A 25,803-nucleotide genomic window follows, 5' to 3' on the forward strand; every position below is an offset into this window, starting at 1 on the left:
CCATCGCAGATGAGATCCAGAAGGGGAAGCCCCGCAGGCGCCCTGCCCCCACCTCCTCCCGGCCCCCACTCTGCTCCGACCACGCAGTCGCCGGGCGCCGGGAGAAGCGTTTGCTCGTCCTGCACCCCTTCCTGCAGGCCCGTGGAGCAGAGCCCCCTCCTCAGCTCGGGGCCCTGGAGGGAGCCTCTCCCCAGACGCTCCCGCGCTCCAGTGTCTCCTCACACGCCGTGGACTCTCCAGTGGCGAGCATCACGGACCACAGGTGCCCATCGCTGATATTTCTGCACGTGTGTTCTCGCAGACAGCATGTGCACACGGCTGACGTCTTTGTATGCATGTACCACGGACCTCATTGATACGTATCACATACTACATATGCATGTGGCTGATGCCTTAGCATGCGTGAACTGCATGTGCTCGTGGCCGATGGCTTTGCACGAATGTACCATGGACCTCATGTGCTTGTGGCTGATGTCTCTCCACGCATGTGCCACGGACCACATATACACATGGCTGTTTCTCTGTGCGTGTGCCACGGACCACATGTACACATGGCTGTTTCTGTGTGCATGTACCATGGATCATGTGTACACGTGGCTGTTTCTCTGTGCATGTGCCATGGACCATATGTACACGTGGCTGTTTCTGCATACATGTACCACGGACCACGTGTACACGTGGCTGTTTCTGTGTGCATGTACCAAGGCCCACATGTACACGTGGCTGTTTCTGCGTGCACGTACCATGATCACGTGTATACGTGGCTGTTTCTGCATGCATGTACCATGATCACGTGTGCACGTGGCTGTTTCTGTGTGCATGTACCAAGGCCCACGTGTACACGTGGCTATTTCTGCATGCATGCACCATGGACCACGTGTACACATGGCTGTTTCTGCGTGCATGTACCATGACCACATGTACACGTGGCTATTTCTGCATGCATGCACCATGGACCACGTGTACACATGGCTGTTTCTGTGTGCATGTACCACAGACCACATATACACATGGCTGTTTCTGCATAAATGTGCCACGGACCACATGTACACGTGGCTATTTCTGCATGCATGCACCACTGACCACATGGGTGCAGGGCTGATGTCTCTGCACGCATGTACCACTGACCACGTGTGTGTGTTCTCACAGGCTCTGTGCGCGTGGGGGGTGGGAAGCAGAGGCAGACGGGGACATGCTCAGAAATCCGGCTAATCCCGACCAGCTCCGGAACCTCCTCTGAGCTGGTTTGCCCTGCAGAGCCCAGAGACACACCCGCACACGCGTGTGCAACAACCCCCCCCAGTCTCTGAGGTTTTCGAATGGGAGCGTGTAGGCCAGTGGGGTGCAAGCAGCTAGCAGACCCCCGCAACTCAGCAAGCCGCTGGGGCCCTGGGGGGGGCCCTGCCCCGTGTCCCCCTGACCGCCAGTCCGAGCCCGACCTCCAGGGACCCAGCGAGTCGCGGGTGCCGTCGATGTTATCGGCACGCGGAAGCGGAGAGCGGCCGCCCGCCCTAATAAGCAGGCGCTGACGGAGAAGCCGCGGCCTTGGCTGCCCGTTGGGGGGCGGGGGGTGGGGGTCTTCCTAAGGTGACATTCGGGGAGAGGCCTGGCCTGGCCAGAACCTTCTCCCGCCTCTGCCAGGTCACGCCCCGCCCCCCTCCGCCTCCCGTGCCCTCACCTGGCTTGGGGGCCGCTGAGCTGCCTATTTCCACAGCCCCAGGGCGTCAGGACGTCCCCCTGCTCCAGGGGGCACCCCTCGGCCCCCATCACACACAGGGGGATCAGCACGGCCCGCCTCGTCCCCCCTCGGGGCAGGAGGGAGCAGTGACCAGCTCGGATCCTTCCCAGCGCAGGGGACTCGGAGAGCAGTGCTCGGGCGCAGGTGGGGCCCCGCACATGCTGGATGCAGAGTCCCTGCAGCGTGGACAGGACTGTAAGGGCTCAGGGCTGTCCCCCCAAATGGCTTCGGGACCCCCTGAGCAGTTTCCAGTGGGTTCCATGGCCGGGCATGCGCCCCGGGTCTCTGGGGCTGACTCGGCCAGGAACTGGCAAATGTCTCAGGGGCAGAGACCATGGCCGCTCTGGGGGAGTCGCGCCCACCCCGCGCATCTGCCCGAGCCCTGGGTGGTTCGGGGGTCTTCTCCCGCCCCCCCGCTTTACTCCTCTGGCTTCTGGTCACCGGGGGCTCTCAGGCAAATGCTCGGGGGACCCTGGGTGAGCTGCAAACTGTGTGCTTCCTGGGGGGGGACAGTGGGGACCCCCACAATGGGGTGATGGCTCTGACCTGCCGGTCACCCTCCCCCTTCCCACAAGCCCCCCTGCACCCCCGCAAGCCCTCTCCTGCCCCCCAATACACGGTGGCTGAGCGGTGAGGGTCTATAATGTCTTCTTGGAGATAAAGGACCACCACCACGGAGCTTCAGAGGACCCCGAAAAAGACCCCACCTAGCACCGCCCACCAGGGGCCTCACAGAACCCCGAGGGCTGTCCAGGGGCACCGGAGACCCCAACGGCATCCCCCCATCTGTGTCCCTGGGGACACCGCCCAGCACCCAAGGAGTCTGGCGTGGACGCCAAGTCCACGCAGACGGACTGGGATGGCCCCGGCCATGCCCCACAGGGAGACCCGAGGTGGGCGTCACCATCTCTCTGAGTGACCCTTCTGGAATGCCCAAGCCTCCCTCATGGTTGGCAGCCTCAGTGTGGACCCCCCAAAGCCCACCGCCCACCCTGAGGCCTGGCCAGCCCCTTCCCACGGGTCCCGGGGTCTGTTCTCTGAGGGTGCAACGGGGTCGCTGGGGACCGGGATGTCCCTCCCGGGTCCCGCACAGAGAGGGCAAGAATCTGGGTGCAAGAATCAAGGGCAAGAACCCCACCAGCACGTGTGGTCAGCCGCCACCACCGCGGACCTCGGGGACAAGACACACACACACACACACACACACACACACACACACACACACACACACCCGGCGCCAGGAACAATCACGTTTGTAAAAGTAAATCATCTCCTTTTTATAACTTAAGAGCATCGGGCGGTTCCTTAAATAGAGTTCACACCGAAAATAAAAGTCGGTTCTGCTGTACAACTGGCGGCTATGCAGGGGCGCGGCGTGGGGGGCGGGGAGGGAGGGTCGGGGGTCACGGGCAGCTCGGCCAGGCTGCGAGCTCAAGCCGTCTGTCTGTCTGTCTGTCTGTCTGTCTAGGGCTCCGGGGAGGACAACGCACCTCTTGGGTCCAGCGCCCCCCCCTCCCGGAAACGGAGGGGCCTCATCGGAGCGGCTGGACCGCGATGCGGGACGGGGCGGGTCTGGATTCAAGTCCTGCCAGAAAACTCATCTACCTAACGCTAAGGATCGGTCGGATCTGGGCCGCGGGCCGGCCAGTCTGGGCCGGGCACTTGGACGTATGAGGGAGGGGGTCGGTGCCCTCACTCGCCCCCGCCCCCCCCCCGAGCCCGCCCAAGCCCTGACGTGTCCCCCCCGCCCCCTCAGCATCCCCGAGAGGGCTGGGGTGGGGCGGGTCCGCTCAGGAAGTGAAGTAGGAGTTCTGCATGGAGTAGAGGTGGTCGATGGGGTTCCCCACGCGCGCCTGCAGGGGCCCGGCGTCCGAGGTGGCAGCGAGGAAGCAGTCGCCCAGGTTACTGAGGGACGCCTCGTCGCTGTCCAGGTCGTGGAACAGAGGGTCAGCACCTGGAGCGGAGACAGGAGCCAGTCCTGAGGCCCGGACACACACACAGACACACACACACGCACACGTACCCACACACACATGCACACACACGACGTCCACGCAGTGACGGGGCTACCACCAGAATTGGGGTGTACCGGGTCAGGGGTCCACGCACGCCAGGGGACACGAGGTCAACCCCAGCACAGAAGGACTGGGCACAGAGCTGCAAGCCGGGATGGGGAACATCCCTGAGCACTGTGGGGGGAGCACTCTCACAAAAGCACTGACTGCTGAAGGGGCAGGTGCCCGGAGGACGTCTGAATAGCTGGAGTGGGCAGGCTCAGAGCTGCCCCGGGGGGGGGCGGTCTGGGAGAGGACGCACGACATGGGTGTGTCCCCCCAGGGCCGCGGACACCCTGATGTGTCCCAGGGCCGGGGACGTGTCCATCCCGATGGCACCTACCTCCCCACCTGGCCAGCACTGACCACCCCAAAGGACAGAGCCAGGAGTGGCCGCCCAACAGCTGATCAAAACAAAGCCAGAGGGGCTGGAGCGATAGCACAGCGGGGAGGGCGTTTGCCTTGCACGCGGCCAACCCGGGTTCGATGCCCGGCATCCCATAGGGTCACTGAGCACTGCCAGGAGTGATCCCTGAGTGCAGAGCCAGGAGGAACCCCTGAGCATCTCAGGTGGGACCCACAAAGCAAAAAATAAATACAATCAAAGCAAAGCGTCGGGTGGGGCCGGGGGGCCGCGCGGGGGTCTCTTACCGTAGGGGTGCATGTGGTCCCCGGGCATCTGGGGCGGCGTGAGGCCCTGCCGGAAGGGGTCGGCGCTGTAGACGCTCTGCTCCAGGGCCAGGAGCTGCTGCGGTGTGGGCAGTGCCGTGTAGGGGTTCATGACTCCGTCCATCCCGGGGCCCCCGCTGCCCGCGCCGCTGGCCGGAGCTGCGGGACACACACGGCTGGGTCAGACGCCACAACCCCTCTCCCACGGCAGGGCGGGGCAGGGGTGAGGGGCCTCCCGGGCCGTCTGTCCAGTGAAGGCCGGAAGCCGCGTGTCCAGGCCCGGGGGTGGCAGGAAGGGGCAGCGGGTCGTGTCCAGGTCTCGGGGCAGACCCCCTCACCCCCGTTATCTTAGCTGACACACTTATTTTCGTCCGTTCTCTTTCTTTCTTCCCCCAAGAACCCCAAAACACTCCAAAAACACGGCCCGTCCCCCACTCCGTCTCCCTCAGGCCTGAGTCCCCCAGGAGCTGGTACCCGGGCAGGCGGGGGTCCGGGACTCACCAGTGGTCAGCCTAGGGGCGCTCTGCTGGTCCTGCTGCTGCTGCTGCTGCCGGCGGGCCAGTTTCTTCATCTGACGGGAGAGATGTGGCCCGGGTCAGAGGTCAGAGGGCGGGTTTGGGGAGCAGGGCAGGGAGGGGGTACGATTGGCTGACCCCCACCGACCCCCGACTGTACCTTGGCCCGCTGGTTCTGGAACCAGACCTGCACCACGCGGACGCTCAGCCCTGTCTCCGCCGCCAGGGTCTCCCGCACCTGCGGACACAGTGCGCTGACCCCAGGACACTGGCACGGCAGCGCTGCTTCCCCAATGACACAGAACACTCACCCAGCCAGCCCAGAGGAACCTCCCTGCACACAGAGGGATGGACGGAGGATTCTGGGGGGCCCAGTGGACACCGGCCTCGGTGCTGGGCCCGGCCCTCCCCGGCCCCGTTACCTTTCTGCAAGGCTTGGAGGACACTTCGAAGGAGGCCTTGAAGGCCCTGCGCTGCTGGGTGGTCAGGATGGTGCGAGGGCGCTTGGGGCGTTTGTGGTCCTTGTTGTCCTCGCCCTTCCCGGCCCCGTGCGCCGCCTTGCACAGACTCTCCTCGTCCTCACTCTTGCCTGCAGGCAGCGGAAACGGCGCTGAGTCCCTGGTGCCCGGCCCAGGGTGGACAAGACACCCAGCCGGGCAGCTCGTGGCTCTGTGTCCCGGGAGGCAGCGGGGGGCGGGGGCACGTGCACTCCACGGCCCGGACTAGCCCTCAGGAAGGACACGGGGCTCTGTGGGCTCCAACTCCTGAACCGTGCGGGGACGGTCCGGCCACCTGGGCAGCTGGGCTTGGGCACGGGAGGACGGGCCCCCGCACGTCCCGCCGGGATCAGTCACCCAGTTCCGGAACAGTGGCCGACCCACGACACCCCCCACCCCTCCGCTGGCCTCACCCTGCCACGCCTCTCCCCACCTGCTCCGGCCTCAGGACTCGGGGTGAGCTGGGCTGTTCCCCCATGGTCAGGAAGGCAGCGCTTGGGGCTGGACCACAGGTGTGACCATGGGTGTGACCCACAGGCGTGACCGCGGGCATGGCTGCGGGTGTGGCCGCAGGCGTGGTTGCAGGTGTGGTCGCAGGCATGACCACAGGCGTGACCACAGGCGTGACCACAGGCATGACCACAGGCATGACCACAGGCGTGACCACAGGCGTGACCACAGGCGTGACCACAGGCGTGACCGCAGGAGCCCCAGAATGAGCCGGCAGTGCTGAGTACAGCGGGAGGCCCAGCCACAGCCCAGGGCAGGGCAAGGTGTGTCCCTGCCCACTGCTGGCCCTGTGGGTGGAGGCTCCCGGCCCCGAGTCAGCAGGGACCCCCCGGCACCTCTGTGGAGGCAGCGACCCCCAAGACCACCCGCCAATCTTCCGGGAGGAGCAAAGTTCTCAGAGCCGGAACATTCCCTCCAGCCTCGCGGGCAGAGACACAGGAACCCGTGTGGGGCTACCCCTGCCCGGCCCCCAGCCAGCCCCAGAGACCACCCTGCCCTCCCGACTCGGGCTGCGTCCTGGAGGGCTCTGGGGTCCCCGGGGGGCATGGGGTGTCAGCCCAGCACTGGGTCCCAGCTAAGTGACGCCGGAGCCTGGGCTGCAATGGGTGGGGGGTGTTCTCCAAAGCTGGTGCTGGATGCGGGTGACCTGGGGGGTCCCCCAGGGGCTGATCTGGACACAGATGGCCATGTCCCCTTTATCCCCAGCTTTCTTGCCTCAGCAGACCTGGGACAAGAGTTTCTCCCCCTGCCAGGCCAGCTCTGTGGGCCCAGGAGGCTCCTGCTGAGAAACTTAAAGGTTCTGGAAGGCTCTAGAAGGTTCTGGAAGGCTCTAGAAGGTTCTGGAAGGCTCTAGAAGGTTCTGGAAAGTTCTTCCCTTTCCCTTGGCCCCCACTCCAGGCAGACCCTACATCCGTCACCCTTTTATTCCCACTCAGAGCCCAAGAGCGTCCGTCCCCGTGACGAGCCAGGCGTGGAGGTGACCTCAGCGCGCGGATGAGAGGCGCGGGGGTCTCTGCCCGCCCCGCCGCCACCTGTGCTCGCGTCCGCCCTCGGCTCTTCATTAACACCTCCTCTGGCACCCGGCGGGTGCGGAGCCGGCCTTCTGCTCCGGGGCCCAGGTGACTCCGAGGAGGCGCAGGACGGACGACAGACACCAGAAGGAGGCTTGTCACCGCGCACACGCGTCGCCCGTGTCCTGCCCCGCGGGGTCGCGGGAAGCCTGTTCAGGGGGAGGTGCCGGGCCCAGGGGGGGACGTGGCGGCGGCTTCTCCAGGCTGAGCTCACGCCGCGCCCCGCTCTGCCCGTTTCCTTTCCGGGCTCCGGTCTCGGTTCCTCGCACTGATGCTCTTCTCACCTGTGTCCACTGCAGGACCATCCGGGGGCTCACGGGGGACCCAGTGGTTGAGAAATGCTCCTCTCGGGCCAGAGCAGGAAGACAGCGGGGAGGGCGCTGGCCCTGCACGCGGGAGGCCCGGGTTCGATCCCCGGCATCCCCTAGGGTCCCCCGAGCACCGCCAGGAGTGATTCCTGAGTGCAGAGCCAGGAGTCGGCCCTGAGCATTGCCGGGTGTGACAGAGAGAGACACACAGACAGACAGACATGGGCAGGAGTGATAGGGCATTGGTTGGGCCCGTAGCAGACCCAGGTTTGATCCCCGGCATCCCCTAGGGTCCCCCGAGCACCGCCAGGAGGGATTCCTGAGTGCAGAGCCAGGAGTCGGCCCTGAGCATCGCCGGGTGGGACCCAAAAAGAAAAAAAATCACGGCAGGTCAAGGGAGGTAATATCTGCGGCACGAGGAGCTCGGTGCTGCTGCCGGAGCTGGCCGGGGCTCCTGGCCATGAGGATTGACGGAAGCAACCGTCCGTGAGGGGCCAAATCTGCGGGAGACGGCAGGAAGTGGAGTGGGGGGCCCCGCCAAGGGCCGCAAGCCCGGGCTCAGGACTCAGGGGCCGGGGATGGGTTTAGCAGAACTGGGAGGGAGCAGGAATGTTCCAGAGACTGAGGGTCAGCAGGAAGGAGCCCAGGGGCTGGGCCAAAACTGTCCGGGTCACCCACCGCTCCATTTCTCCCGAGCCCAGTTTCCGGCACTTGGACACACACATTCACATGTATATGCCACATGTGCACACACGTGTATATGCACGTGTACAGACACGCACATGTATGTGCACATACATGTGCACACGTGTGTATACGTGTGTGCACACGTGCACGTGTATGTGTATATGCACATATGCCTGCATACACACGCGTGCACACATGCAGCTAAAAATGCACACAGCAAGCACATGTTCCTAGACATGCATGTACACGTGTGTACAGAACAGCCTGTGGCCACTTCTTGCCTGGCTGGTCACGGGCTGTCACGGCTCTCAAGACTGATCAGGGGCTCCTGGGGGGGGACCCTCCCCGAGGCGGCCAGTGGCACTGACCAGACTGCAGCCCTGGTCACAAGCTCCTCCCCCTCGGTCACTCACTGTCCCTGCAACCAGCTCACAGAGTCCCCTCGCAGGTGGACAGGGCACGGGTGTGGGGGGCTGAGGGTGGAAACAGGAGTGGTCAGCACCATGGCCAGAGCCCCCAGCCCAGGGCCGCAAGGGCTGGGCAAGAGGAAGGAAGGGCCAAGGGTCGGGGCAGGAGGGACGTCGGGCAGAGCCCAGGCCCGTCCTGGCCCCCCGCGGGGAGAGTGTCTGTGTCCCTTTGTCCTGCCGGCACAAGCCAGTTCCCTGGCGTCACAGCGCAGCTGCCAGCCCGGCAACACCAGCTGTGGCTGTAGCCCCCCACTGCCGTCGGCTGCAGGAAGGGGGGGCGTCCGCACGTCCTTGGGCTGCGCTGTCCTCGCTGGAGCAAGGACAAGCGGGAGCAGGCGCGGGGGACGGCCGAGCACCCACGCGGGGAGAGAGGAAGCGGCGAATCCTCAGGGTCCGGAGGTCACCCACCCCCGAGATGCTCGGGCAGGGTCTGAACCTGCCAACGCAGCCGCCCGCAGCCCCTCTGGGCCGTGCGTCCTGCAGGCCAGACACCCCCAAGTCACCGCCTGTGGCCGCATCCGTCCCTCTCTCCGGACTGGGCATCCCCGCGTCCCCCGCGTGCAGAGCCCGGCTGGCTCTGACCCCCCCCGTGTCCCGGCAGGGTCCAGCTCCTCGTCCCCCAGGAGCTCCAGAGGGACAGAGACACGCCGAGTGCCCCCCGCCGGGCGCGGCCCCACACCTCTCCCTCGCCCGGGACCCCGGTCACCCCGTCTTCTGCCTGCTGGGCTGCCGGGAGGCCCCTCTTGGTTTTGGTGCTGCCCTGCCAACCCAGGGGGCACCCGGCGGGAGAGGCACGTGTGGGCAGCGGCCCTGCACCCACCTCTGCCCACCCACGCCGCGCGCTGCCCCCCCAGTAACCACACAGCCCGCGGCAGCAGCAGCTCATGGCGCCCGCTCTGAGGCACTTCGGAACAGCTCCCGACCCAGTGCTCAACGCACCAGCCACCACACACACACACAACACACATACACATAAAATGCACACTGCATGCACACATACGCATAGACATGCATATACACATGCACACACATGCACACGTACACATGCATGCACACACGTGCGCTTGAGGATACACATATGCACATACACATGCACACACACGTACCCACACATCTGCACATACACAGGCACGTGTGGGATATGCCCCCCCTTGTCCGAGCGCCCTGTGGCTGTGCTGGTGCCTCTGGGCACGTGTCCCCTCGCCTGTGTCTCAGCTAAGGGTCTTCTCCCCCGCGGGGGTCCAGGAGCCGGGGCCAGACTCGCCCTGCGAGGGTGGGGGTCTCCCCGGCTCCTCCCAGGGCGCCCCCAAATATCTGCTCAACTGGCCTCAATTTAATTTCGCGGCAGTCTGGGAGGGGGTCCCGGGGCAGCGGCAGGGTCTGTTGTCAGGGTCCCCCGGGCCAGAGGGGACCTTAATTACTGGGGCCGCCCGCCCGATCACGGGAGGGGAGGGGAGGAGGGGCTCGTTTGCATCTGAATGGGCAGGGGGCTTCCGCTGGCCCTGGATGGTTCTGGAATGCTCAGATAACGGCCCTCGGTCTTTGGTTCCTTCAGGCATCAGGGCAGCCTGAAGTCCGTCTGTCCACCAGCGTCCAGGCCGGAGGCAGGCCAGCGCCACCAGCCCACCGGGCACAGGCTCGCAGGGAACCAGACAGCAGAACCGCCAGCCAGGGTGGGACCCAGCCCACGGGGGGAGGGGGGCAGCCGGAGACAGGACGGCAGTCACGGTGCTGCCCTGGCGGATGCCGGGAATGGGGGACAGGCCACAGGGCGGGGCGAGGGCGGGCACGAGCGGGGGTCCTCTACACTCACACACACTCACACACCCACACACTCACATACTCACACAGACACACACACATATACACTCACACCCACACACACACTCACACAAACATACACTCACAAGACACACTCATACACACACATATATACTCACACACACACTCACACCCACACACACATATACTCAGACACTCACACTCACACATACTCACACACACACATATATACACTCACTCACATACACTCACAAGACACACCCATACACACACATATATACTCACACACACATATATACTCACACCCACACACTCACACCCACACACACATACACTCAGACAAACACACTCACACTCACACATATATACACTCACACCCACACACTCACATACTCAGACAAACACACTCACACTCACACATATATACACTCACACCACTCACATATACTCACAAGACATACTCACACACATACACTCACACACAGACACACTCACCCACACACCCACACTCACACAACTCACACAAACACACAGATACATTTACACACACACATAAAAACTCACACACATACACAGATATACTCACACATACACATATACATTCAAACACATGCACTCACACACATAGACTCACACATACACATGTATGCTCACACATCACGGTTACTGTCCTCCCGTTGTTCATCGATTTGCTCGAGTGGGCCCAATAACGTCTCCATCGTGAGACTTGTTGTTACTGTGTTTGGCATATCGAATACGCCATGGGGAGCTTGCCAGGCTCTGCCGTGCGGGCGGATACTCTCGGTAGCTTGCCAGGCTCTCCGAGAGGGGCGGAGGTATCGAACCCGGGTCAGCCGGGTCGGCTGCACACAAGGCAAACGCCCTACCGCTGTGCTATCGCTCCAGCCCTACTCACACATATGCACACATACAGACTCACACATACACACATGTACTCACACACACATGCACACATACTCTTACACATACACATACACTCACAGTCACACAAATATACTCACACACATACACACATGCACACATATAGACTCACAGACACATGCACGCATGCTCTTATCCACACACACACACACACACACACACACACAGAAATCCCCCCCCCCCCCCCCCGCAGCCCCCGCAGGCCCCTCCGGGCAGGCCCTGCGGATTTAGCCGACCTCACTTTTAATTAACTGGGCGCTGCTGCGGCCCGCGGGCACCCTAATCCCGCCGCCTGACGTCACCTGGGCCCGGGCGACCTGCGGGCGACCCGGGCGGGCCCGCGCCTGGGAACGAGGCCCCGAGCTCAGGCCCTTGACTGGAGAGGGGGGTCCCTTTCAGCCCCTGTTTACCCAGCGGGCGGGAGCGGGGCCCTAATTGAAGTCCCGGCTTTGGAGATTAGGCGGCATATGGCCCGCGGCCCTTTCTCTGCCTTTTCTCATCAAACGCCGGAGGAAGGTGGGCAAGGGGCCCCGGGACAGGTGCTCCCGGCCCCCTGAGAGAGGGGAGGGAGGGAGGACGGGCGGGCGGGGGGTCGCCCAGCCACCCCAGGGAGTCCCAAACCAGCCGCACGGCAGAGAGAGGACCCGGCTGGGCTGGGCGTGCAGGGACCCCTCCATCTGCCCGGGTCACGGTGACGGGCCCCAGGCACGGGGCGCGAGGGCCTCACGGCTCAGGGGAGAGCCTGTCACTCCACCCCCCACCCAGCCCAGCCCCCCCACTGCCCACCTGTGCTCCCTTCCACCAGCACACCCATGCTCCACCCAGTCACTCACCCACCCACCCACCCACCACCTCACACAATCCCTCGTACCCCCGTGCCAGCCCCAGGCCCACCCCTGCCCTGAGGGTACCAACTAACTCCTCTACCTGGAACCGCCAGGCAGAATCCAGGACTAACAGTGACATCCGACTTCCGGACGTTTACACTGCATATCACAGACGTATAAACGCAGGCAGGGTGACCTGGAATTCCAGGGTCGCTGGATTTGGATTCCAGGGTCTTTGGAACCTTCTCAGGACACTGTGTCCGTTCAGAACTTCCCATCAGCACCAGCATTCTGGTGTGTGTGTGTGTGTGTGTGTGTGTGTGTGTGTGTGTGTGGTGTGTTAGAGCCGAGGCCGGACCCCACCTCTGTCCCCAAACTCTTCACCTGCAAAACTCTCAGCCTTGGTGACTCTCCAGCCCTGCAGGACACTTGTGAAGAAGCCCAGGGCCAGGCTGCCACGAAATCCTTCCAGACCTTTCCGCGGGGTCTGCAGGAATATTCAAACACATTCTATGTGCGGGAGGGGGTCACACTGGAGGTGCTCAGGGCTCACTCCGGGTGGGTCTGGGGGACCCTTCAGGGTGCCGGGGATTGAGCCCAGGTCGGCCACGTGTGAGGCAAACGCTGTCCTTAGTTCCGACCCCGCAAACCCGTTCTTAGCTGAGTCAGGCTTAGTTTGGGAAGCTGCTCTCTGTGGAAACACAGTTCCGTGCTTGTGGTTCTCGCCGCCTCCGTCCCAGAGACGCAGTGACGAGGACAGGGAGTTGGCCCAGCTCAGGGCCCAGAGGGCAGCTCCTTCCCGCCCTGTCCAGCCCCAGCCGAGCCTGCCGGCGGATGCTGAGAATTCCCAGCCAAGAGACGCGGCTGCACCCGGTGCCATGGGGTCTGCGTGGATGAGCCAAGGGGCCCCGGAAGGAGCCTCCGAGCCTGGGAACGGGTCTGGGGGCGCCCAAGGCTCCCGCCCTTCCCTGCACGAGCCTTGTCTGGAAAAAGCCCCGTCTTCCTGCCAACTGGCAAAGGGTCCAAACCCGTGGAAGGGAGGGAGGGAGGTAGGGAGGGAGGGAAGGAGGAAAAGAAGGAGAGAGAAAGGAAGGAAGGAAGGAGGAAGGAAGGAAGGAAGGAAGGAAGGAAGGAAGGAAGAAAGGAAGGAGGGAAGGAAGGAAGGAAGGGAGGGAGGGAGGAAGGAAGGAAGGGAAAGAGAAAGGAAGAAAGAAAGAAAGAAAGAAAGAAAGAAAGAAAGAGAGAGAAAGAGGAAAGGAGGAAGGGAAGAAGAAAGGAAGGTAAGAGGGAAGGAAGGAAGGAAGGAATGGAAAGAGAAAGGAAGAAAGAGAAAAGAGAGAAAGAAAGTTAGGAAGGAAAGAAGGAAGGGAGAGAGAGAAAGGAAGAGAAAAAAGGTAGAAAAAAAGTGGGAAGAAAAAGAAAGTGAGAATAAGGGAGGAGGGAAGGAAGGAAGGGAGGTAGAGAGAGAAAGAGAAAAAGAGAAAGAAAGACAGAAAAAAGGGAGGAGAAAGAGAAAGGAAAAAAGAAAGAGAAGGAAGGAAGGGAAAGAAAGAAAGAAAGAGAGAGAGGAGGGAAGGAAGGAAGGAAGGGAGAGAAAGAAAGTGAAAGAAAAAGGAAGAAAGGGAAAAGAGAGAAAGTGAAAGAAAGTCAGGAAAGAAGGAAGGGAGTGAGAGAAAGAGAAAGGAAGAGAAAGAAGGCGAGAGGAAGGAAGGAAGGAAGGAAGGAAGGAAAGAGAGGAGAGAAGGAAGGAAGGAAGGAAGGAAGAAGGAGGTAGGAAGGAAGGAGGGAAGGGAGGAAGGATGAAAAGGAGGGAGGGAGGAGGAAGGGCGGGGGGTAGTGGGTTCCGAGCGCCGCACTCCGGGCACCGGCTTCTGGGATGGAGCCGCGTCCGTCCGGGCAGCCGGGCCCAGCTGGAGGGCCACAGTGACCGGTGAGGGGCGCTGGGCCGAGCAGCAGGACGGCCGGGGCTGAGGCTCGGGTCCGGCAGGGGCGGCCTTGGGGGCTCCGCGGCGGTGGGGATGCTTCTGCGGGCGCAGACCCCGGGCTGAGCACTGCGGGTCCCCGAGTCCATCCGGCAGGCGTCCCGTGGGCCTGGGGCGAGGGGGCGGAGGGTCCCGCCACAGAACGGCCCACGGGACTTGCAGGCCTTCCCGCGGGTTCGATTCCTGGCACCCCGAGCACTGCCAGGGGTGAGCACTGAGTGCGGAGCCAGCGACGGCCCCCGACACAAACAAAGAAGGACGGTGACGAGGGAGTTCTCAGGGGCTCCCGCCCCGGCAGAAGGGCCCCGAGCTCCCAAACTAGAGTCTCGGCCTGAGAGAACTTCCCCTGAGCCACAGGACCTTTTTCCCAGGGGGGACGCCCCGCACGCGCCCTCCACCAGCCCACAGTGCTCCTCCGATAGGGGCCGGATGGCCCACGGCTGCCACCGGGATGCTCTGCCTGCGAGTTTAGTGTCAGCCCAAGAGTCGGGTCACCCCCCACCCCGCCCCGCCCATCCTCCCACACGGCCAAAAGTAGCCGACTCCTAATACACACGTGTCACGCGTGTCCGGACTCGGTGATTGGCAGAATCAAGTACTTATTCTGGGTCACCCCCCACCCATATCCGGTGTCTGTATCCTCCGAACGGCAGGAAGGACAAACCTGCAGCTCCAGCCAAGACACAGTGAAGGCGCAGGGGGCCAGCATGGGGGGGGACCCGCCTGAGCCTCCCCGGGGTCGATGAGTGAATCGGAAAACGCACAGAAACGGATCCCCCCCCCCCTCCCGAGCACGCGGCCAGCGGGCGCTGACAGGCTGATAATAGCCGGTGCCGGCCCTGGGCACTGGCCGCCCGCCCGCCACCCGGGCTGGCTCCGGTTTCACTCAGTTCCCCTGGCGCGTGCTGCCCCTGGCCAAGCGGAAACCCAAGGAGGCAGCACGACTTCCCGCCCCAGGGGAGCGAGCGCGGGGTTGTGGGCCTCGACCCTGCGCCTGGCCAGGATGAGAGGCCGCCACGTGCCTCCCTGCTTGTGGAGACGAGCACTGAGGAAGGAGGGCGAGAGGGAGCAGGAGGTGAGGTGAAATGTGACAGCACAGCAGGGAGGGCGTTTGCCTGGCACGCGGCCGACCTGGGTTCGATTCCCGGCATCCCCTAGGGTCCCCCGAGCACTGCCAGGAGTGAGTCCTGAGTGCAGAGCCGGGAGTCAGCCCTGAATGTGGGACCCAAAAAGAAAAATAATAATAATAATAATAATAATAATAATAAAATAATATTTGGTCCATCACCCAGTTCAGCACCTTGATCAATATCTGATCCATCCATGGGGGCTGGAGCAATAGCACAGTGGGGAGGGTGTTGACCTGGCACATGGCCGACCCGGGTTCGATTCCCGGCATCCCATAGGGTCCCCCGAGCACTGCCAGGAGGGATTCCTGAGTGCAGAGCCGGGAGTCAGCCCTGAGCACCACCGGGTGGGACCCAAAAAGCAAAAAAAAAGTAGACTTACTCCTGAGATGGTCACAGCATCCCTGAGCACTGCAGGGCCGAGTCCCCCAAGGAGGACGGGATTTAAGTGCGCCGCGTCCCGACACCCACAGTCGCCCTCAGGAGCGTCCCTGGCACCCCCGACCCCGTGCTGGTGCCCCCCGCCCGCCCGCGGGGCGCGCACTCACCCGAGTCGGAGGCGGCGGGGCTGGCCAGGCTGAGCAGCTCGCGCTCCTTCTCGTAGTCGCCCCTGCACAGCAGCTGCCCCTCCTTGAGCACGAACTCGTCCCCCTTGCGCAGTTGCCGTTCGCACACGCAGCAGCAGAAGCAGCCCAGGTGGTAGACGCTCTTCTGGGCGCGCATGACCAGCTCGCTGGGCGCGATGGCCTCGAAGCAGCCGCCGCACTTGACCGCGAAGAGCCTGCGGGGGGGGGGGGGGCGAGCGGGCGGGGCTGGGCTGCGCCTCCCGCACCTCCGTCACCTGCATCTCCCCCATCACCCGCCTCTCCCTGGCACCTGCATCTCCTGCACCTCCATCATCTCCATCTCCCCATCACCTGCATCTCCCCCACCTCCATCATCTGAATCTCCCCATCACCTGCATCTCCCCCATCACCTGCATCTCCTGCACCTCCATCACCTGCATCTTCCCATCACCTGCATCTCCCCCATCACCTGCATCTCCTGCACCTCCATCACCTGCATCTTCCCATCACCTGCATCTCCCCCATCACCTGCATCTCCTGCACCTCCATCATCTCCATCTCCCCATCACTTGCATCTCCCCATCACCTGCATCTCCCCCACCTCCATCATCTGAATCTCCCCATCACCTGCATCTCCCCCATCACCTGCATCTCCTGCACCTCCATCACCTGCATCTTCCCATCACCTGCATCTCCCCCATCACCTGCATCTCCTGCACCTCCATCATCTGCATCTCCCCATCACCTGCATCTCCATCTTCATCATCTGCATCTCCTTCACCTCCATCACCTGCATCTCCCCATCACCTGCATCTTCCCATCACCTGCATCTCTCCCATCACCTGCATCTCCCCCATCACCTGCATCTCCTGCACCTCCAACATCTGCATCTTCCCATCACCTGCATCTCCCCATCACCTGCATCTCCTCCACCTCCATCATCTGCATCTCCTCCATCTCCATCACCTGCATCTCCATCTCCATCATCTGCATCTCCTCCACCTCCATCATCTGCATCTCCTCCCCTCTCCCTCCCCCTTCCCCTCCTCCCCCCCACCCCTCACTCCAGAGCTGCCCCTCCTCCCCGGCAGAGCAGGGCCTGTTGCACTGCGCAAGGCCAGCCTGAACCCCCGGCTCAGCGGTGGCTGCAGGACGTGGTTGCATGCGTCCACCTGGCAACATCCGGGTACCGCCTGCCGGACCCAGGGCGTTGGGGACGGGGAGGGGCACCCATGGGTTTCTACCGACTCCCCTGCCTGTCCCGACCCGGCTCTGTGGCCCTCGCCGCCCCCTGGCTAGTGGAGCTGCCCCTACCCCGGGCCATGAGCAGACCCCACCCGGTCCGTGAGCCCACCCGGGAGTGGAGACCCCAACTGCCCACCCAGCATCCCTGCGCTCCCCTGGCCTCCCGCGCCCTGCAGACTGGGCACGGCCTTGGGGCGCCCCTCCAGAGGCCCAGGGAGGGGGTCAGACACAGCTGGCGACCGGACATGGTGAGGGGTGGGGCCTGAATCTTGGAGGGTCCCACCCACGGGCTCAGGTGGTCCCTCGGGCCCTCCATGGGCGGGAGGTCGAGGCAGATTGAGGCAGGCTGCATCTGGGCCCCCCAATCCCCGGGAGCTAAGCCCCCTCCCTCAGGCCAGCAGGCGGGGTACCGCCTCTCCCCTCCCCCCAGTAAAGGGGTCCCAGGGCCGGGCAGGACCCGCCACCAGGGGGCAGCCCCGCCGCGCTCTCGCCAGGACGGGAAGGGGGGACGCTGGGCCAGCCTGGCCGCCGTCCAGAGCTGTCTGCCGGGCAGGAGCGAGCGCAGTGACAGACCCGGCACGGCTCCCTCTCGGCGCTGGAGGCCGGGGACAATAGCGGGAGTCTGGGCGGCGGGACAATGAGCCCGCCTGGCTGTGGGGCGGGGAGGGGGTCCCCACCGAGAGGGCAGACAGACAGACGGCAGCGGTGGTGGGGGGGTCTCAGCGTCCCCCCCAGCACAGCAGTCCAGGGGTCTCGGAGCGCGGGGCCGGGCTCACCCCAGCCGGGCCCAAGAGGCTCCCAGCAAGACTCGACTTCGTCACCGAGGGGGCTGGTGACTCTCGTGGGACCAGAAGGCCATGGCTGGGGCGGGGGGGGGGGGGGGGGGGGGTTGCCTGTAGCCGCTTCCCAGCACTGGGAGGCCACAGTGAGGCCCCGGGTTCGAGTCTGCCCTGGCCAGCCCGTGCTGAGATGCAAACTGGCCACAGAGCGCGGTCAGTCAGTCCCGGGGACACCCAAGCCGGTGTCCACCCTGCCCGCACCCCCACCGGCCTGGCACTGACCCACAGGCAGCCGCCCACCAGCGTCTGCCCGGGAAGTCACAGCCTGTGACACCACTGACCCTTACAACACCCCAGCCCGGACCCTGGTCCTAAGCACAGAGAAGTTCCAGCCAGGGACATGCCACACGGGGCTGGGTCAGGGATCAGCGCACAGGGCTGCAGCTGTGGCCTGTCCCCTTGTCCCCTGTCCCCCGTCCATCTGTCCCTTCCCTTCTCCTCGCTGCCTGGACCCAGAGTCCAGGTAAAGGTGGCTGGGTCCTTACACTGTCCTGGGGCCAGGGAGGAACTGCAGCAGTGGGGAGGGTGTGTCCCACACACACACACCCCCCAGGGTGCTGGCCCATCTCTGTCTTGGTCCATCCCCACCCCGCCCCGGGCTCTCAGCACCGCCCAGTTCTGTCCACGGTACAGAGAGTCTGGCACGGCCGGGGCCCACGCGGGCCAGGACGGGGCGTGTGGGCGCGTGGGGCGTACGGGTCAGGCTGCTGGACACATGTGTGAGCACGTGAGTGCGTGTGTGCTGGGGCACGCGGGGTTAGTGCGGGTGACGGCATGTGAGTGAGCGGGGAGGGCGTGGTGTGGCCCAGGAGTGCGTGTGCGCCCAGGTGTGAGTGTGTGTGTGTGCCCCTGAGTATGAGTGCGTGTGTGAGCATGTATGTGAGATGCCAGGAGTGTGGGGGGTGTTATGTGAGTGTGTGTGTGTGACCCTGAGCATGAGTGTGTGTGTGTGTGTGAGATGCCAGGAATGCAGGAGTGTTATGTGTGTGTGTACCTGAGTATGAGTGTGTGAGTGTGAGCGTGTGTGTGTGGAGGTGTCCATGAGTGAGTGGCCGGCTCGGGGCAGCACAGGTGACCCCCAGAGCTCCCTCAGGGGTCGTGGACACGCCGTGTCACCACACTGCCCCCAACAACCTCAGTGGGGCCCCGAAGAGCCGGGACCGTCCAGCACGGACCAGGACAGCCGCACTCTGGGGATCCCCGTGCCCCTCAGCCGGCTGCCCGGCTGGGGGTCCGCTCACTGGCTCTCCCTCGGCACCACCCAGGGCGTGTGGGGGGTCCCGCCCATCCCCAGCCGCCTGGGGCCCGAGCCCGCCCTTCCCCAGCGAGTGGACTTGACGGCTCTGACCCCCGGCCCCCTCACAGCCGCACAGGCAGGCCAGGAGGAATGACGGGGGGTCGCCCCCACCCCAAGCCACAACAGGTCTGAATCCAATTTCCCCGACGCCTCCGGAGCCTCCCCAGCCCGCGCCCTCGGGGTTAGTGCCAGGGGCTTCGGAACCACAAGAATCTCCCGCCCAGGATTGGGGGGGGGGCAGCGGGAGGGGCCACAGGCCTGGGTGCCAGCCTGTGTGTGCCTGCGTGCATCTGTGTGTGCTGGGGTGTGAGCGTGTGCACGTGTGCCTGTGTCCGTGTGCGTGTGTGCTGCGGGGTTGTGCGTGCACGTGTGTGTGCTAGGTGGTGCGCAAGCTGGGTTGCGTGCATGTCTGTGCACGTGTGTGTAGGGTAAGTGCTTGCATGTTCGCCGAGCGTGTGCACGCGTGGACGTGCACACGTGTGTGGTGCTGGGTCCGTGCTTGCGTGTGCGCTGGGCGCACGCGTGTCCACACGCTCCCTGAGACTGAGGTCTGATTTCGCAGCCTAATTTCTGACCTTGACACAAAACCCCCGGCCCCTCCCGTCATGGGCCACACAGGACGGCTGGGAGTAGCTAACACCCATGAGGTGAGGACGTGGCGGGAGGAACCCAGTTGGGGGAGCGGCCAGCGGGGCAGGGGGTGGCCAGTACCAGCCGGTCCAGGAGGAGGGTTATGGGCTCCCGGGAGAGCCGACAGCAGCCCCGCCCCCCAGGACCCTCAGGAGCTGGCCGGCAGGGGCCGAGGACGAACAAGACAGAGACCCCCTAATGCTTCGGTGCTGACGTGGGCCTCAGTCACCCCGCGAGGGACATGAAGCGCCCCCCCAGGACTCCACAGGTCCACCTGGGGTCACTGGCAGCCTCGGCCCCGTGACATTACTTGTCCCCGTGACATCACGTCACTCAGCCCCGTGATGTCACTCAGTCCATGACATCACTCGGCCCCGTGACGTCACTTGGCTCGTGATATCACCTGGATCGTGATGTCACTCAGCCCCGTGACGTCACTTGGCCTGTGACATCACTCATCCTCGTGACATCACTCGGCCCCAGTGCCAGTGGGTAGCACCGGCCCCTCCGGGCGCCCCCCCCAGGCAGACACGGCTCCTTACTGCCCTGGGAATGGGGGAAGGGGGCCCTGGGGCCGGGGGCCGGCTGGGGGTGCCCTCCAGCCTGGGGAGGCCGTTTCCTGCCCGGCAGGCTCCACGGATGGACAGACGGACGTGACCACATCCCCCAGCTGGCAGGGAGGGGCGGAGGGGGTGGGGGACCCGCATGCCCGTCCAGCCTGCCTGTCCAGCCGCCTCTCTCCGGCCTGCGCTGACGGGAGGGGTCAGGGGCCTCGGCGCTGGGGGGTCTGCGAGCGACGGTGATGGATGGTGCGGTTTGGGGCGCGGCCTGAGAGCAGGGAGGGAGGCTGGACTTGTGGACTTGGGCGGACACTCAGCAGCAGCCTTGGGGAGGCACTGGCTGAGCACAGCCCAGTCCTGGGGGGAGGAGGGAGGGGAGGAGGGAGAGGAGGGAGGGGAGGAGGGAGGGGAGGGAGGGGAGGAGGGAGGGGAGGGAGGGGAGGAGGGAGAGGAGAGAGGGGAGGAGGGAGAGGAGGGAGGGGAGGAGGGAGGGGAGGAGGGAGAGGAGAGAGGGGAGGAGGGAGGGGAGGAGGGAGAGGAGAGAGGGGAGGAGGGAGAGGAGGGACGGGAGGAGGGAGAGGAGGGAGGGGAGGAGGGAGGGGAGGGAGGGGAGGAGGGAGGGGAGGAGGGACGGGAGGAGGGACGGGAGGAGGGAGAGGAGAGAGGGGAGGAGGGAGAGGAGGGACGGGAGGAGGGAGAGGAGGGAGGGGAGGAGGGGAGGGAAGGAGGGGGAGGTGGGAGGGGAGGAGGGAGGGGAGGAGGGAGGGGAGAGAGGGGAGGAGGGAGAGGAGGGACGGGAGGAGGGAGAGGAGGGAGGGGAGGAGGGAGGGGAGGAGGGAGAGGAGAGAGGGGAGGAGGGAGGGGAGGAAGGAGAGATGGGAGGGGAGGAGGGAGAAGAGGGAGAAGAAAGAGGGGAGGAGGGAGAGGAACAGGAGCAGGGAGGAGAGGGAGGGGAGGAGGGCGAGGAGGGAGGGGAGGAGGTGGAGCCGGAGAAGGTGCAGCCCAAGAGCCTTGAGCACGGCTAGGAGGCCCCTCCCTGAATCAGGGCTATGGGGGGGGACCGATGTGTCCATGCAGTCCCCGCCCGCCCCACCCCCTGGGCCTCCCCTGCCTCAGTCTCTCTCATCTGGTCTCTTATCAGTGTGGGGGATCACACCTGGCGATGCTCTGGGCTGACTCCCGGCTCTGCACTCAGGGATCACTCCTGGCGGTGCTCGGGGGACCCTAGGGGATGCCGGGGCTCGAACCTGGGTCAGCCTCATGCCGGGCCAGCACCCTCCCGCTGTGCTGTCACTCGACAGTGTCGCACCCACGCCCAGGGCATCCCCAGGGTGCCCCTGACCCGTCGCCGCGAGGCCACTGTTTGGGGCAGGCCGAGAGCCGCCCAGAGAGAGAGACGCTCAGGGGGACACGGGGCTCAGGGTGAGGGGCCCAAGGCCGGGAAACCGCGAGACCAACTGACCCACAAGACCCCGCACTCAGCACCCACGGGTGAGACCTCAGGCCAGTGTGGACAGCAAGCTGACGCGGGGCCTGTTGCCCAAGCCCCTGGCGCGCACAGCCTGGCACTGCGGGGAGGGACACCCCGTCCCCCCGTGTCCCAAATCGGCTCATCAGGTGGGTGACACAGAAAAGCCAAGACCACTAAGCAAGCTGACCTCAGGGACACGCCTCCCAGTGACGGGGTGTACTGGGAGGACAGCCGTGCCGTGCCTCGATGGCCCCACGTGGCCCTCTGCACGTGGCCACTCCACGTGGCTCCTCTGACACGTGGTCAGCCCACGTGGCTGCTCCCACGTGGCCCTCTGCACGTGGCCACCCCGTGTGGCCCCCAGCTGGACCATCACCCTTACTCGTGAGGGCGAGTGGACCACAGAGCTGCAGAGAGCCAGCGGGAAGGGTTCAAGGGGGCCCTGGATTCAGGCTCAGCACGGGGGTCACTTGGGGGAGAAGGCGGCTGGGATGGAGAGGGGATCCCTGAGTCACTGATGGTTGGAGGGAATCGCTCGGGATGGGAGATGTGTGCTGTGAGTAGATCAAGGACCAAACGGGACGGCCTCTCGGTATCTGCGCTGCAAGCCATGATGCCCCAAAGTAGAGAGGGGGTAGCACTGTCCTCCCGTTGTTCACCGATTTGCTTGAGCAGGTGGTACCAGTAACGTCTCACAACAAACTGTGAGACTTGTTGTCACTGTGTTTGGCATATAGGATACGCCACGGGGAGCTTGCCAGGCTTTGCCGTGCGGGCGAGATGCTCTCGGTAGCTTGCCGGGCTCTCCGAGAGGGGCGGAGGATGGAGAAAATTGTCTGCCGTGGAGGCAGGGGGAGGGTGGGAAAGGGGAGGATACTGGGAACATTGGTGATGGAGAATGTGCACTGGTGGAGAGATGGGTGTTGGATCACTGTATGACTGAAACTCGGACAGAAGAGCTTTGTAACTGCATCTCATGGTGAGTCAATAAAAAAAAGGGAAGGAAGAGGAGAAGGAGGAGGAGGAGGAGGAGGAGGAGGAGAAGGAGGAGGAGGAGGAGGAGAAGGAGAAGGAGGAGGAGGAGAAGGAGAAGGAGAAGAAGAAGAAGAAGAAGAAGAAGAAGAAGAAGAAGAAGAAGAAGAAGAAGAAGAAGAAGAAGAAGAGGAGGAGGAGGAGGAGGAGGAGGAGGAGAAGGAGGAGGAGGAGGAGGAGAAGAAGAAGAAGAAGAAGAAGAAGAAGAGGAGGAGGAGGAGGAGGAGGAGGAGGAGAAGGAGGAGGAGAAGAGAAAAAGAGAAAGAAGAAGGAGAAGGAGAAGGAGAAGGAGAAGGAGAAGGAGAAGAAGAAGAAGAAGAAGAAGAAGAAGAAGAAGAAGAAGAAGAAGAAGAAGAAGAAGAAGAAGAAGAAGAAGAAGCTGCAACAAACTGGGGTCACAGCCCCCACGCACACAGCGAGCTCGTGGAGGTGACCACGTGTGGGGGAGTGGCGTGGATGCCGCAACTCTGGGGAACAGAGATGTGACTTCGGAGCAGGACACAGAAAGGCCCGGGGAGGAATCTACGAGGTCCTCAGTGACAGCGGCGGAGGGGGGAGGTAAGGCCCAGTGGGGGTCGTGGGGGCTCCCAAGGGCGGGGAAGGAAGGAATCGGGGGGCTCAAGGCAGAAGGGGCTCGGAGCTGACAGGGGCTGCCTCGGCTTGGGACCCACAGACAGGGTGGGGCTGGCAGAGGCCTCGGGACCCTCAGCACCTCACCCCTGCACCGTCCAGACAGTCGCCACCCGCCCCTGCTGCTTCTGGCATGGGGGACAACCAGGTGCTTCTTCTTTTTTTTTTTTTTGCTTTCTGGGTCCCACCCGGCGATGATCAGGGGTCACTCCCGGCTCTGCACTCAGGAACTACCCCTGGCGGTGCTCGGGGGACCCTAAGGGATGCCGGGAATCGAACCCGGGTCGGCCGCGTGCAAGGCAAACGCCCTCCCTGCTGTGCTATCGCTCCAGCCCCCATCCAGGTGCTTCTGACAGGCAGGTGGGGGTCCACGAAGGGAACTTCCCGCCCCCAATCCACTGCCTGCAGCTGGCCACGGTCACTGCTGGCGGCTGACCCCCGACTCTGGATGTCCGTGCTCTGCTCCCCTGGAGTGTGAGGCTCCTGGCCTGGGTCCCCGGGGTCCTGGTCTGGCGAGTGTGCCAGTGCTGGTGACCCCCCCTGACCCTCCTGGGGACATCCTGCTGCCCAGTGGTGTCCCTATGTGTCCAGAGCCCCACTGAGGCCTGCAAAGAGAGAGAGAGAGACTGCTCTTCCCTGAGTGGCCAGAGGGGGCGCTGCAGGGCCAAGGTGATGCCCGTGCCCCAGGCCATTGGCATCACCCACCACAGCGTCCAGAGGCCTGGCACCCCCCCTGGACTCCCCACGCCATGGGGGCTCCTGAGGACCAGAAACCCACCCAGAGGCAGGCTGTCTGATGCCAGGCCCGGCTCCTCGGGGGTCCGGCCGCTCTGGGGCCTCCCTGTCTGCCGGGTCCGAGTGGCTGAAGTTGAGGCCTGGAGAAGGTATTTTGTGTATGTGTGTGTGTGGGTGTGGGGGGGTGGTGGTGGGCAGGGTGTGGCCGTCCCCGCTCCCCCCGCGGCCGCCCGGGGTGCGGGTGGAGTGGGGCGGGGAGGCCCGGGCGAGGGTCTCACGGCCCCCCTGGCCCCGGGCCGGGCCGCCGGGCTGCCAGGCAACAGCCCCTCGCCTAAGCTGGCGGAAGTATGAGTGTTTTTCTGGCTGGAGGAGCGGCGGGCCGCAGCCCTACGGAGAGAGAAAAATCGAACACCCCAGGCCGTGGCTCCAGCCCGGGGGAGAATCAGGCTTCACGCCGCGCGGGCTGGACCGTGGCATTCTTCAGATAATGCCCGACAAACCCGCAGACAAAGGCGGCCAACTTAGCCGCTTGTTTGCAAAATGTCTTCTCAGCGTCTCGGCCTCCCCCCGGGCCCCCCCCACCGGCCCCCCCGGCCCTCCCTCCCCCTCCCACGCTCCCCCCCGGCCCCCCTCCCCCCGTCTAAATTCCGACAGATTCAGCCCATTAGAATTCCTCGCCCCGGCCTCAGGGGGGTTTAGCAACCAAGGTAAAACGGGGGGCGCTTTCCAGTTTCGCTCGAACCCCACGCCGCCCTGGCCCGCCGGCCCGCCCGGCCGACTCCCTCGGGGAGCCCCCGCACCCCACCGCTAAGCTGGTCCCCCTTCAGATGACGCCCACCCACCCCCCCCCCACCCCGCCGCCGCCGCACGCACGTCTCTGGGCAAGGCTGCTCCCATCTGTCATGCACGCAGGGGTGAGGCGATGTGGGGGCGGTTAAAACCCGACATCTCTGGCACCTCTGGGCCCGGGGCTGGTCAGCGCCCGGATGGACGTCGGGGACGGGGCGAAGGGGCCCATCGTGCGCCGGCCTGGCAGGGGTGGGCGCTGCTCAGACATACGTGCCTGCCCGTGTGCACATGTGGGCATATGCAGGCTGCCCGGGTGCGTGGGAGTGGGGTGTGTGGGCACGGTGAGTGCACGCGTGTGTGCATGACCCGGGCGCTGGTCACCTGGGCTGTCCCGACCACCTTTGCAGACGCAGCGACTTGTGGGTTTGCACCCCGCCCCCCTCACCCCTGCTGGTGAGTGGTCACGGGGTGGGGGGGACCCGCTGGGACAGGAGACATGAGGGAAGGCTGGAGGCACAGCGGGGTCAGGCCACACCCCTGCATCCTGCCCTCTGCACCCCTGCTTCCCGCACCCCCACACCCCTGCTGCCCTCACCCCTGCTTCCTGCACCCACAAACCTGCTCCCCTCACCCCTGCTCCCTGCACCCCTGCCTCCTGCACTCTGCACCCTGCTCCCCTCACCCCTGCTCCCTGCACCCCTGCCTCCTGCACTCTGCACCCTGCTCCCCTCACCCCTGCTTCCAGCCCCCCACACCCCTGCTCCCCTCATCCCTGCTTCCCGCCCCCCACAACCCTGCTCCCCTCATCCCTGCTTCCCTCATCCCACAGCCCTG

The 25,803-nt window shown here is 64.4% G+C and overlaps 1 protein-coding gene across 1 annotated transcript; it reads right to left on the bottom strand.

Annotated features, from left to right (window-relative positions):
- Positions 1 to 3,528: 3,528 nt before the first annotated feature.
- On the bottom strand, positions 3,529 to 16,758 carry LOC130045107 (LIM homeobox transcription factor 1-alpha-like). The gene is made up of 7 exons (XM_056137830.1): positions 16,643 to 16,758; positions 15,724 to 15,956; positions 5,399 to 5,565; positions 5,137 to 5,214; positions 4,963 to 5,032; positions 4,444 to 4,620; positions 3,529 to 3,692 (listed from the first exon to the last, which is right to left on the bottom strand). Exons 1-7 carry the CDS (start codon positions 16,756 to 16,758, stop codon positions 3,529 to 3,531), a joined length of 1,005 nt encoding a protein of 334 aa, XP_055993805.1.
- Positions 16,759 to 25,803: the final 9,045 nt, after the last annotated feature.

The sequence above is a fragment of the Sorex fumeus genome, unplaced genomic scaffold (genome assembly GCF_029834395.1).
Source record: "Sorex fumeus unplaced genomic scaffold, SorFum_2.1 ptg000127l, whole genome shotgun sequence".
Taxonomy (NCBI): domain Eukaryota; kingdom Metazoa; phylum Chordata; class Mammalia; order Eulipotyphla; family Soricidae; genus Sorex; species Sorex fumeus.